This window comes from Anopheles moucheti, chromosome 3, assembly GCF_943734755.1.
Source record: "Anopheles moucheti chromosome 3, idAnoMoucSN_F20_07, whole genome shotgun sequence".
In the NCBI taxonomy this organism is placed as follows: Eukaryota; Metazoa; Arthropoda; class Insecta; order Diptera; family Culicidae; genus Anopheles; species Anopheles moucheti.
In genome coordinates, this window is record NC_069141.1 from 22,454,328 (window position 1) to 22,468,539 (window position 14,212).

Genomic DNA, 14,212 nt, shown 5'->3' on the forward strand with positions numbered 1-14,212 from the left:
AAAAAAAATGTTTTGTTTTCTGTACAACCAGTGAATGATTTATGGAAGCTTTCAAAGTTTATGTTAATGATTTTTTGCTGAACCATGTAACCAGTTAAGCGAGTTTGGCCGCAACATTTTGGCCAATCAGCGTATACATTTCAAACCTCTGAAAGAGGTGCTTTGTTTTTCTAAAACATAATATGTTATTGAAGAAAAAAACTTATTCATCACAGTTTGCTTTAGGCAGCATTTGATCATTTAAACATTATATGTTAAGAATATGTCAACATAAGAGAATATATAAAATTATTAAACTAAACTAAAATTATAAAACATAACAAACATTAATACATTAATGCAACAAAGTATACAGTTCACTTTCGCATGAACCCTTTGGAGAGTTACATTTTCCGGTTAAACAATCTTTGCCTTCCAAGTGAATTGTTCATCCAATCACGTACCGAAGGAACCGTTATTCCCTCGTGAAATCAATCGAAAGTAGAGATAACTCACAAATACACAATAGGAATCGTTAGCAATGACGACTAATCCCCCACTGTCTGAGTTGCCAAAATTGGACTGACAGTAACTGGGTTCATTATATTTTTTTTTGGAAATACAAAAAATTTTAAAGCAACCATTTCAGTTGATCATCCGTTACTTTCTGTTTCGTTACAGTACGATCACATGGGAATCAACTTTTCTTTAATCCGCTCCCTACAATACAATCCCGCTATTGAATTCATAAAATCTTTCCAAAATAGAGCATTATTGAATTGATACTCAATATCTATGGATATAGTTTTTTGGGTTTTGAAAAGGAAACTATGAAAACTATATTCTATATTTTCTGATGCATCTGGCAGATGCACTGATGAAATCCATTTATCGCGTATTGCGATATAAGATCATGAATGTAGAAACAATTCAAATTTTAAAATAAAAATCATTTCTCAAACTGTTCTAATTTAACTATCGTTTTTCAAATGTAAAGAACTGCACGAAATTTGCGTGTCTTTTTGACATACTTCACGAAGCACGAAAAAGCATCTCGTGGACCGAAAAATGTAAAAAACAGAACAACGCACAGTTTTTGAGTGATAAATGGTCTAACTTCATTTTAAGGCGTCGTTTACCAACATTGCACGACCGTTTCTTTGTTCAGAACCCGTTCTGAACTACTTGGTTCTGGTCTTTGTAAGCCTTGGACCGCCAGTGCATCGCCATTGTGCAGTGTTTTGTTTACCTTTCTTTTAGATCATATTTTCAATGATTATGCAAGAAAACAATAACTGTGTCAAATGGAATTGCTTCCATTATCAAGGAACACGAAAGAGAATGCATGAAAATGATAGTTAACTTATGGAAAAAATAACTAAAAGGTGAGGTTCAATCTTAAGTTGTTGTTCATGAAAGCAGGTTTAAAATTTTAAATGAAAGTTAAGTTAAATAGCTTTATAACATCGCTGAAAGAAAGCGTTAACATTTTTAAATTTAATTCCTTTCAAAAAATATGAAACAGATATATGTTGAGGTAAAGTTTTAAAAAGAAAACCATTTTGGTGAAACAAATTGTAAGTTAAGCGTTAATCAAATCAAACACAAGCAGGAACACATGTCAAAATTCCGATTTGACGTTTCGTTGCGGCGACGTTTAGCGGCTTTTAATAATAAGCGTAAGAAGCACTACGTATTAATTTGTAAACAACTATCCGAATGAAGTAAAGAAAATGGCGGTCATTTAAGCCACTTACTGGTATAGATGCTGGTTTGTTCACAACCACAATATCGTCGTCCATGTGCACTATTGTGATTGGCTGACTAGTTACTGGAACTTCATGTCTGGAAAATACAACACTCATATGTAGATGATTTTCGGTAAGGGGGTTTTTGTTCGGGTTTGTTTGAAGTATAGTCAACGGTTGAGAGAAAAAAACAAATTAACTGATTAAGCGATACACAAAATAACACAAGAAAGAGTAAAATAAAAAAAAAACATCTTCCAAACGAAATCATATTCCAAACGTTAATTATTAACTGCCGGTATATATAATGAGGTTTCTGTGGTTTTGTTTATTTATATACTGTGACATTATAATCACAATGAACAGAATGAAAGTAGAAAATGCACCGAACGTTGGGAATCCCACTTTATTGCCTTTAATTGAATTGTACGATCTTCAACATTCAACTGTTTATGTGAAAGGCATAAAAATTTAAAACAAATGGTAAAGGTTATCAAGTTGACTTTTGCTTACATATTGCTAAACTTATCAGTTATGGCTAACATAAAACTTGATGTTTCTTTTTACAGCGTGGAAAACTTTGGTGGATAAATTCTCCTTATCGCATGAGCATGACTTTGGTCAGAATGGCCAACGTTTTTAAGTGAGCATAATATAATGGTACGACGCTAAACAAGAGCTTTATACGACAAAAACAATCCCACACTCAGAGCGATCGGTACAATTTCTTCTTTCGGGAAATGGGGCAGGTTGATCAGGGGTACTGAAGGGAATGGCAAAAAGCATAGGATAATGTAAAAGCGAATGAGCGAATAGAATATGTAGTGACAGTAAGGTATGTACGTTTGTAGCATGTTTTGTTTTTTGGAAAGTCTACTGTCAATTGTAACACAAAATTTAAATATTTACAAATGTTGCAAATGCAAATTTGCTAATGCAAACTTTCAGAGCTTGTGGGAGATCGTTAGTTCTCAACGTATCAGAAACACGCGTAATATTTCGATCGTGATTTTGTACAGAACGCAGTATGACACATGTTCTCGCAACGGTGTGTATAAATAAAAAAAAATGTTTTGATATTTGCTAAAAAAAAAAAAGGTTCAGTGTTTGAGAATCGATATTTTCGATAACGTTTATAAGCACCTTGCAAAAGAACGAACGGACATCTATTAACGAAAATATTTGCTCAAAACTAGAGCTGTTTCGGGTGATAAGATTAGGAAACATAATGAATTGAACTGTACAGCTGTGCGGTTGAACACAGAAAAAAGAGAATAATGTGATAATTTAAAAGAAAAAAAAATATAAGCACGATAATATCAAACGAAAGTATAATTTATACAAAACATATATCAAATTGATGAACATTTTTATAGAACAAAGATGAAAATTTCGGGGGGGTAGTAAGGTAAAGTTGGGGTTTTTTTTTTACAATTAATGTAATGATACAATAGGATGACTAAACATAGCAAAAATGACGAACATAAATTTTCACAATTCGAAACAAAAAAATTTTTTGCTTGTAACAAATTTTCCGCCTAACGGATGGTCTTATGAGTTAAATAAGCAATTCAATTACCTGTGTACGATGTTCGCTAGGAGATCGTTGTGTTTTAACCTATAGTCCGTTGGCACTTTTTCGTAGTTCACGGTTAGAGTACCTGCTTTGATGCACCGTTCGTACTCTTCGGCTGGGTGTGCTCGAAACTCCCTGGCAAATACGTCTAAAATTTTCTCACCAACCCAGCGGCCCTTAGTAAACGTGGTGAAGGTGAAATAGTACGGATAAACTTTTCGCAGGCCTGTTGAAGAGGTTAAGTTGTGCGTTAATATAATCTTCAAATCATATAACCTAACATGATGAGAAATTTATTAATTATGCTACAGAGATTCAATTCCAAAAATACGGAAAAAGATTATATTTTTTTGAACAAATTATAATGGTGTTACTAAGCAATACGAACGTGCTTATTAAACAAAATTTATTACTTATCAAAATTTAGATGATAAACGCGTTTTTCACTCACCATTTTCAATATAGTACGATGTTTCATGGTACCGCTCATCAGTGAAACCGGGCCGTTTTGCTTTCAGCGCTTTGGTTTCCAGCTTAGCCTGCAACAACAAGAAAAACAATAAAAACCCGATCACCTTTTTTGCACTACGTTACTTTTGTTCATGCACACAAGACTAGAGCTATATGACACCAATCGTTTAACCCTCGCAAGATAAATGGAAACGCTTAGTAACTATCCTTGATTAAATGCTTACATTTCATCGTATTCAAGAAGTATTACAGTAATAAATTGATTGTTTACTCTTTGACCTTATCATTTTCCCAGAATAACTGATACCAAAAGGGACAGCGTAATGGAGTTTGAAAAAGGGATGGCTATAATTATATGGCCAAATATCTCTGAAGCGGAAAGCTTTTATCGACAACTGCGTTTGACAGGTGCTTCCCGGGACGCTGGACATCATCGACTGGTGACGATTTAGGAAATGACAGAGGTTACTCTTTTACGCAAATACCCACACAGTATCATCCCTTGTTAGTGACTTCAAATGGATTGTTCGTGATCAAACGATGTCAAATGCAACGAATATCAGTATCCTCCAGGAAGGTTGTCTTCAGAGTTGGGTAATTAATAATTAACAACATTCAATTATAGTCCTTATTTTTAAACATGAATCAAATAAAGTTTTCTAACTCTCATGATTTACTCAACTCTCATTAAAAACTTTCGAGAATCTTTTTACTAACAAACACATAAATTCGTTTCTAGTACAATCAGTATTTTTTTAATCAATTTGTTAAAATTACTTTTACTTCAGTTACTAATTTCATTTATATTCGTACACATGAATGTATCAAGGATTTTTGTTTTGCTGCAGTTAGCAAAAATAGCTCACAATTTTAATGCTAAAGTATAGTCAACCTCAAGCACTTGTACGACAACTCGTTCATAACTTGGGGCTAACAAACTGTACACAGTGGGTAATAACTTTGTTTATCATAGACCTTCTTCCCGAACTCGAATCAAAGGTACAAGAAAAACGAAAAAAAACGGCCCACCAACTGTACATACCGAAACGCGTGTCAAAACAACGGTGCCACGGTGGAAGAATATTGTGAAACATGTCACGCTTCTTTTCCTGCTCGGCATAACTCGCTCTCGAACTGGAAAGTTTGCTAGTTCTGCTGCATGTCGGCAAGATGCACGGCGCTTTGTAGTTGTGAAGAAAGCGGAATATAGTTTGTTATGCAAAAATTATACGTTGGGCGTTGGGAATGGAGTTTCTTGCGCGGTGGAAGTTTATCCATAGCCGCCGGATGTAAACCACACAACACAGCACCGGGGCAAAACTACAATGATAAACTCTTCTTCGCCCATGCCTGCACAGTTTTTGTTGTGGCAAGCATATTCATTTCCCGGGCTTTCCGCAACTGCTCGCATGCAAAACTCACCGTACTTACGTTACGTTCATTATGTTTGCACTCGCGCTACCCCCATATGGTGTCCCCTATTTGCTGTGCGAGGCATTTACGAGGCAAATGTCCATCCAATTCGGTGTTGATGTGACTCGCTTACCGAAACGATGCACATACTACACGCTACCCTACTATCACAGTCACCAGTCAAAACAATTCATTATGCTTTGTTTTGTTTGATGGAAAAAGCCCATCTGATCCATATTTTGGGGGAATACGGATGCAACGTCTCTGCCTACACCACACGCTCCATTAAGGTTGATTTGGTTCAAAATGGAAATGCATAAGGGGTTGAAGGTTGTTGCAGGTTAAAAAATCCATCCCAATATTCCGGACTTGCGTATAATCGCAGATTCAACCCCGTCTGTGACATAAGACGTACCGGCGGTTCAGGAAATATCTGCATTAGAAACAATGCAACAACTTTGTGGTAGACTTGGCCTTTTATCTCTTCGGTATAAAGTGCTTCGGTGCTTTAACAGCAAGAGCAAGTTGAAATGAGTTTTACTATTTTGTTGTCACACTGCAGTAATTGTTGCAGTACCTTATAAGCCTGCCCCTTCTGTTTAAGTTCAGCTTAAGGTTATTTATCGGATGGTTACTCGCTATAAAACAATACATTTCGTTCCACAAATTCGTTCGTTCCTACCTCGTTGAAATATTCAAAAAGCAACGAAAATAGGCGGTTAACAGTTTATATTTTAGCTTCCGCACCGGCTATATCTCACAACTAAACCGTCTGATAATACAGGGTCAGAAATCAATATTGCCACCAGGCGCCCGGTCGCCCCCATCACCCAGCACACACACACACACACAAGCCAGCAAACATTTCTTAGGGAAAAGCAAATATTTCCCACTTTTCACTGTACATTTCACACACCAAAGGAGCGGGTGCGCCGGGGAGTAAGGGGGGCAGTACTTTAATAAACCATTTGCAGTGTGTTTTTTTTTGTGTGTGCAATTTTACGTTTCGCAATCTTCTGGACGCCGAATGCGAAACCATATTTTACCAAGCCAGACAACATTCATTGTTGTCATAAACAATAACCTACCCCGGCGATCGGTTGGGCCCCTTTTATTAGAACCATCTCGGCCATCGTGGCGACGGCTCCCAACCATACCCGGGGCGGATAAGGCCAACGTTGCACGACTGTTGCTCGGATGTGCCCGAAAGCGAATAATTTTTTTTGTTGCGTTTCTTAACTTCTTTACACATCTTTAGTATTTACGTCGATGACCAAACCCCATATCCGTTACGCGGGGAAATTTTGCATTTGCGTTCGGTTCATTCTTCGGTTCCTTTACAAAAAAAAAACCGGAGGGCGATTTTTCGCGACGGGCACTAACACGCGCGCTCACCTCACACATAGCAATGTGCGCCGCTGTCATACTTTTTCATTACGCCCGCGTTTAATAACGCACACCGTGTTCCGCGCGCCGTGTTGTATAAATTAGCGTTTTCAATTTCATCCTTCGTCCGCCGCAACTGAGGCGATATTTACTTAATCACGCGCATCCTGCCGGGCGTGGAATTTGCATCCAACCGCAGCACTGCTCCGTTCGAAATTGTGTGCACGTTAAGCCGGACTATATTTTAAAATAACGCTATCCACCAGTCCAGTATTTAACGGTTTGTGCGTTTCGTGTGTCTCGTCGGGAATACTTTCTTCAGGGTGGTGCTTGGGTTACTTTCGGTTCTAAAGGGAGGAAATGTATCACGCCACGAGAGCATAGGGGAGAGCAACCGGGATCCATTGGCAATGAACTTCGGAAACTGTTTTCAGCAATTAATTCAACAATCCAACGAAATCATCTCGAACCCCTCATATTCTTTCCGAGGCGACCCAGTCTGATTGACGGTGTTAAGATGTGCCACACATTAATCTTAAATACACGCAATTATTTCAGTTGTAAGGAAGCTTCATTTCATCGGCAAACAGTAATATTTAATAGCTTGTTAATAATTAATCAAAGTAGCTTTAGAGTTTCAGTTACACTTTTATTCGCAAGATACATTATTTTCCCACAAAGGAGGCGGTTGGCATAACCGTACGTCACGTCGTTGAAAAATTACCGGTAATTTTGCCGGTATTTTTTCGGTGCATAAATAACCCCAATTTCAATTTCATTTCGAAAATAAAAAAATAAGAAACAATCAAGTTGGAAGTATTGTTTCTACCCCAGCATCCGGGGCGAAGGTTCTCCGCGCTTTGTTGTCGTCGCCGCAAAGCAACTGGGCAAACCCCATTATCTTGATTGCGCTTATTGAACACATCCATCGCGTGATGATGGTGTTTAATTAAAACGTGATCCAATATCCGATACGTGACAAAACACGCTCGATCGTTAATCGATTTACAGCACACGCACGGTACCGGGGGCGCACAGTTTTACCTGATGGGGGGGGGGGGGGGGGGTCCAGGCATCAATCGTTACGGGTAGATGGAATCACGTCAACCGCGTGATGTAAAGCACTCCCGTCGGTACCGTCCCACCGTTTTCTTTTGATCGGGCGGTCGGGAAACAAGTTCCTTCACAGCGAAATAATCCACCGCTGGGGCAGGTGTCGGTAACAACCAAGGTATACCAACGATAGCGGCAACGCGTAGGGCACTTGCTTCTGATCCGAAAACAAAAAACTACTTTAGGATGTATTATTCGTCAAAAGAAGTTAACAACAAAAAAAAAACATCACATCACCGATACTAGCCAAGGGCGGTTCCCTTTATGGCTATTTCCTTCACACGCGTGACGCTTTAAAAAGTACACAGTAAAACATCGCAAAACAAAAAATAAAACAAAAACATATATACACTCACACAAACACACACACACAACATGATCACATCTAAGCCGCAGCATCCTACGGTTGGTACGTACCTTTTTCAAATCCTTGACCGGTTCGCTTTCGTCCGCTTTTCGCTTCTCGGTTGAGACCAGTTTCGTTTTTTCCTTTTCCGTCATGATAATCTGCGTAAAGGGGGACGGTCAGACGAGCGCCAGGAAACCGGAAGTGGTTTTGGGTTGGGTGATGATGACGATGATGATGATGGTAACGGACACGCGAATTAGATGGGCCGGGGATGGGAATGCGAAAGGAGAAAAGAAAAAACAAGAAAGAAAATGCAAAATTAATCAAAACGAAACTTGGGACACTTTTTTTTGTTCTTGTGACGCGCGTAGGTTCCATGTGCTCCACAGCGGCGGTGACGGTGGGATCCCTTCACGAAGTACGGCGCACGAATGGATTGAGAGGCAAAGTTTTTGCTTAGTGAACGGTAATCCTATTTTCGAACCTTTAAATATTTATATGTAAAAGCATGTGCTGCATTTACCCTGAACGATTTTTATTCGCACTTTACGAACGGTCAAGTGAGTGGAACACACATTTTACCTTCAAAATTGAATGAAAAAGATCCGGAATTATTTCAAATAACCTTTTTTATTAATTTCTTCCATGCAGTGGAGCAACAGCAAGTGTGGAAAGATTTCAACGCCCACAGCGGATGCAATTTCTGAAGTGTATATAAATCGTTACCTCAACTATTTGCCTTACCTTCGCCATACAATTTTCACAAGCATTCCAATGAAGATGTCTACAAAGAAACACATAAGGCTTAACTACATCCAACCGGGTTTTTTTTTTCACGGCAATTACCTTGCGAATACCAGGTGCACGAAATTCGACAACGAACTCTAACAAACTCTCGCCCAACTAGCTGAAAGTTATTCCACTGCGATTGGGTAGGTTTAAAAAGGTAGCGCTGAATGCATCCTCAAACAAAAAAAGCTCGGCTTCTTAAAACAAGCTTTCACTGCTACCACACCTCGCGCGAAGCGTAGCCTTTCAATTATTCTGCCATTTTCCGGGTCTTTTGGAACTGTTTCCCGCAAAACGCAAAGACTTTCACAACATCTTTTTTTTTCCCAACAATCATAACAAACAAAATGTACAAAAGGAATGCAGTGGGCCGAGGTTCAACGAGACGGAGGAACAGAAACGTAAATCAAACAGTATCTCGATTGCAACGGACCCATCCTTTGGAGTTCGAGAGTGTTGGACCAGCGGTAGCAAAAGTTATTTTATACTGTTTGCTGAAGAAATAAGACGTTAGATGCTCTCTGCCAGATTTCCCGTAGCCGAAAAAAACGGAGGTGACTGTACCGAGCATCTGGTTGCACTGGGAAGACGGTCTGTTGACCGAAGGTATTAGCCACCGTAAGGTTCGGATTTCTTGGCCAACATTTTTGACCGAAATGCGATTTGCCAATGGCATTAAGCAAAAAAAGAAGTAAGAGAGAAAAACTGCAAACAGTGGTTTTTTTTTTGCGCAGAGTAACTGGTGGTTTGAGATGATGCTTATGGCGAAGTGGTTGAATCAACTTTTGGATGGAAAAGTACACTAGTTTGCTTATACGGATTGCATCACGGAAGGGACAATGGTCATAAATGATTTCAAACAAGTCTTCCAATTACTTAACGTCAACAATATGCTCCATCAAGTACAGAGGGAAATGGTGTACTTAATTAGTTCTTTTACTAAACATTTACTCTGTAAGCAGAGAAGAAATATTATTCAGAAAATGCAAAATATGAAATGAGATTAAAGTTGTATGGTGCATTCCACTAATTTCAACTGCATCCACTAGAGCTCTATTCATTAATCCAGTTAAGAATCAAGCCGAACATCATCCATCCCAATCAGGTTGTTATTCAAATGTAGTGCGGAATTGTTCATTACCAAAACTCAAAATTCATCACATGGTTTAAGGTCATCACCACCACCACCGAGTGCAGCTTGCCGTGCATGTCACTGGCTTGTTGATGCTAGGCGTTTGATTAGTATTCGGAACCGTGACGCTTCCGTCGAAATCATCAATAAGCTACCGCGAGGTAATGAACATTATCCTACCTAGCCCCAGTGACTTCAGACTGACCACATTCTTCTGGCCGAGTTCCATTTGCCGATCGGGTATCGATTGCAGCTACGCTCGCATCTTGGACACGGGGCCGTACGGCCACAAAATGCAATTACGATGCACAAATAGCATCATAATTTACGCTCGCGATTATCATTCGGCACACACTGTTCGTGTGTGTGTCAGGACTGTGATGAATGCAGGACTGGAACTGGTTATGAGACGCAGAATTAAGCAGCTTGATTGTTATTTGTGGTTTTTGGTAATCATTAGAGGTTTTGCTATATGCTTCAGCATAAGATGAAACGTGGATGTAAGATAAATGTTAGGAACAAGACTTTGTGCAATTTCAAGAGTTGTTTGTGTTGCTGATAATCCCGTCAAAGCACTGCAATCTGGCAATGTACAGTGTATTTTGCAAAATAAATACTCGTATAAAGAGTGTCCCCGAAAGTATAAATGACTTATCTAGTAAACGGATGGCGTAAAACAGCAGATTCTTGATATGCTTGATTGTTTACATTCAGAGCTACTAGTTAGTGCATTAAAACTATTTGCTAAACTAACAATAGCGTCTGTTGAAATGCGAGGCATTTCCGTCGGAAAGCGCAAAAGCATTCTGCACAAATGGTGCTCGACACCTAACATTTCGCTACGTCAATTAGCGAAATCGGAAGGTGTGAGTATCAGAGCCGTACGAACCGCCATCCAAAAGTTTCGGAAGGAGTCCAGCTTTGAGGATGCGTCGAAAAGTGGCCGAAATCCTGGTCCTGTCGAACAACAGTTGGACCTGGAAATAGTAAAAGCGTTCAAGCAAAGAAAGGAAAGATCCATTCGCGATGTGGCTCAAAAATAACGTAACATCCACCGTGCCAAGGCAAGATTGAATTTAAAAACGTATAAGAAACAAAAGAAACCGAAATGGAGTACAAAACGGAGGCCGCATGCGTTAAATATCGGACTCGGAAGCTGTACGACACAAGCTGCTGTGTCGCCAATCTTCAGGCATCGTGATGGACGATCAGTCGTACGTAAATGTTGACTACATAACTCTTCCGGGGAGTCAATATTACACCGTGCCTGAAAGCCAGGACATCGAAGAAGCCGACAAATCTATCTTTACCCAAAAAATCGGAAAAAAGGCAATGTTGTGGCAAACCATTTGCGAATGCGGTATGATGTCCGAACTGTTTAGTGACAACGGAGACGATGAGGACCGATTCCTTCATCCGGGAGTGTTTGAATCGACGTTTGCTGCTCATGATACGAAAACATACTGGTTTAGTGTTGTTTTGGCCAGGTTTGGCCTCTGTCCACTATGCCAAAGACACGATCGCATGGTATGAAGAACATGAAGTACGGTACTTGGCGAAGGAAATGAATCCCCCGAACTGCCCTGAAGCCAGACCGATTGAGATATTTTGGACGCTAACCATGGCACAATTGAGAAAGCATTTTAACGCTGTTGAGAACATCGACAGTTTTCAAAAAGACTGGAAGAAAGTATCGAAAATCGTTCGGGACAAGTCTGTGCTGAGCCTGAGTATTTTTTTTTTTTGAGAAATAGTACAGAACACTCCACAAATTCTATTTATTAAATAAACATTAAGATTCTGGAACAGGTTTTTTTTTGTCTAACTTTTAAATCGTGCTTATACTTTCGGGGGCACCATTTATCACTGAAAGCTGAACTCGTATTCGATAACTTCTCACAATACTCGGATGTCTGTCATACGGGTGCGATCATTTGAATAATATCTAGACGTAGTAACGAAGTCTAATTATTGGGATTTTTTGTATAACAGTATAGGACAGATTATCTCCGAGGTTTTAGGCTACAAGTTGAATGCTACGAAGTATAGAATGCAAGATTTTTTTTGCAATGAAATTCAAAAAGTATTAAGATCTGATGATACCTTGATTCGCCTAGAAGTAAAGAAGAACACTAACGAATTAAATCACTGTAACAAAATTATTAAAATAAAAAAACATTACAAAACAAAGGCAATTTTTTCATTCCAATATTTCGATAAATCGTACTACATCAAAAACCGCTGTATGGGAACTGACTGAAAGCAAATATACTTGGAGCAACAATTTCTCGTACGTGAGTTGTGGTGCCATAAGATGATAGCACACGAGCGGGCAAGCGCAGTTTGTGTAGGTAGAACATATGCATAAACAGACACGATATGTTTATTGTGAAAACATAAGACGAACGCAACGTAAATAAACGAACATCGGGACTAATCAGTAAGTTAATTTAAGCTGGCAAATTCCCGGGCGATCGTGGTTTCACATCTGCATATGATAAACAGTCATATGTTTACGATGATTGATGTTCTTCAAGTTACACAATCGATTTGTTTAAACGAGCACAGAATACTGGGGAGATAGCTTTATTAAGTGAACTTCCTGCAGGAATTAATATTATTTTCAATCCCTTTTTATATTATTTAGGGGTTTAGGAATAAAGTTATACAATCTTCTGACTGTAAAACGCTGCCAGCGTCTAAGAACAAATGTAGTTAACAAGTAACACCAGGATTATCACAATCGCTTTGACACCACTGTTTAACTCATAGTTCTTCTTACAATTTCCATCCAGAAGCAAACAAGCGATGGCAATTAAGAATGCAGTATTTAATACTTCTCACCACTACACAAAAAAAATATCAATCATTCACAAATAGTCCGAATGCGCAAGTTACAACCATTTTTTCGACCCCGCGTTCCTTCCTCGTTCGGTTCGGTTTATGCCAATGCAGTAGCAATCAAAAATCGGCCTCCTTTTTTGCGACGGCCACCAAGGAAACTAATTTATGACGAGGCAAATTTTATTGCTTCGTTGTCGCCACCCCTCGTCGACCCCCACCGTCGTACCGGTCGCCGAGGCTACTCGCCTAACTTTGTGAGCCGTGTAGTCCTTCCGACTGGACTGGCACGGAAAAAGCAGACGGCAACTTAATGGTGAAAAAGCGATAAAAGTATTGATTTTTATTGTTTCAACGGCTCTCTCGAGCACTTGATTGACGTCGAAATTAGTACCTAAACTACAGGGTTCGATACCTATGACAACGCGGTTGGGCGAGCGGGCTCGGGGATTGCATGTTTGCCGAAATGGTTAAATACGTTTGACCCCAAAACAAACAACTTAGCAACGACTAAAGCATAGGAAGGCGTTTTGCGCCGCGATAATAACAGCGATCGGAGTTGTTTGACGCAACTGTTAGAGTTAGTTCGGTTTGTTTTTTTTGTTGTTGTTCTGTACTCCAACAAAACTCAATTATACTTACGGAACGTGTGAGTGTGTCATTTCGCACAAAAAAAATCCTTCTTTTCAAGGTGTTGAATAAGTGCATCCGCTAATGGAAAGTTATGATGCAGAACAAAGGTTTGGGGAGAGCTTTAAATTTTGAATAATTTCATTACTTTCATTTTACCACCATCATTGTACTGCTTTTGCCATCTTTAAATATGGAATGAAATAACCAACCTAACACAGGTTACCCTCCCCCAGGTTGCCAAATAGATTCTACTATAAAAGTTTTGTTCTTTTATTGCGAATGGAACAGAGTAATAGCAACCTTTTTTTCCTTCTTTCTTTTAGCAAATCTCGGCGAGTGTTTCCATGACCTTCTTTCTCTTTGTGCTGCTGATTTAGGATGAGCAAAAGTTTCAGCAAAACGGCGAAATCCGAGCTACTTAAGAAGGCAAAGCCTATCTCTCTTGTAGCGCTAAAAGGATGTGATGGGAGGACCAAAAGGCGCCGGGACAAGGGCAAGGCGCACACCGAGAGCGGCATAAGATTTATGGAGCTATATTTTATGAAATTATAATTATGTAGACAGAGTATAAACTTCTCACCAGTCCTTTGCGTTTTAGTTGGTCCGACTGCCCCGCGAAGGATAACCCGGCGTTAGTGGAAAGTCTTCTGGGACAATCAGGGCCGGAAAAAAAGGGGTGGCAGTATAAAGACGCCCTACGGGTGAGGTAGCAACACCTCGTAAGGCCAACGACTTCTTCATTCGTAAAACTTACAGCCCACGCGCCCGCGTACCGTGACACT

The 14,212-nt window shown here is 39.5% G+C and overlaps 1 protein-coding gene across 2 annotated transcripts in view; it reads right to left on the bottom strand.

Moving 5' to 3' along the window:
- LOC128305776 (pseudouridylate synthase RPUSD2) overlaps nucleotides 1-14,212 on the bottom strand; it is a 95,458-nt gene that overhangs the window by 21,608 nt on the left and 59,638 nt on the right. For both annotated transcript variants that reach the window (XM_053043380.1, XM_053043381.1), the window contains exons 2-5: nucleotides 8,104-8,193; nucleotides 3,755-3,842; nucleotides 3,307-3,529; nucleotides 1,737-1,824 (exon numbers count right to left, since the gene is read on the bottom strand). In XM_053043380.1, coding sequence (XP_052899340.1) covers nucleotides 1,737-1,824; nucleotides 3,307-3,529; nucleotides 3,755-3,842; nucleotides 8,104-8,193 — 489 coding nt within the window. The remainder of the gene's footprint in view (nucleotides 1-1,736; nucleotides 1,825-3,306; nucleotides 3,530-3,754; nucleotides 3,843-8,103; nucleotides 8,194-14,212) is intronic.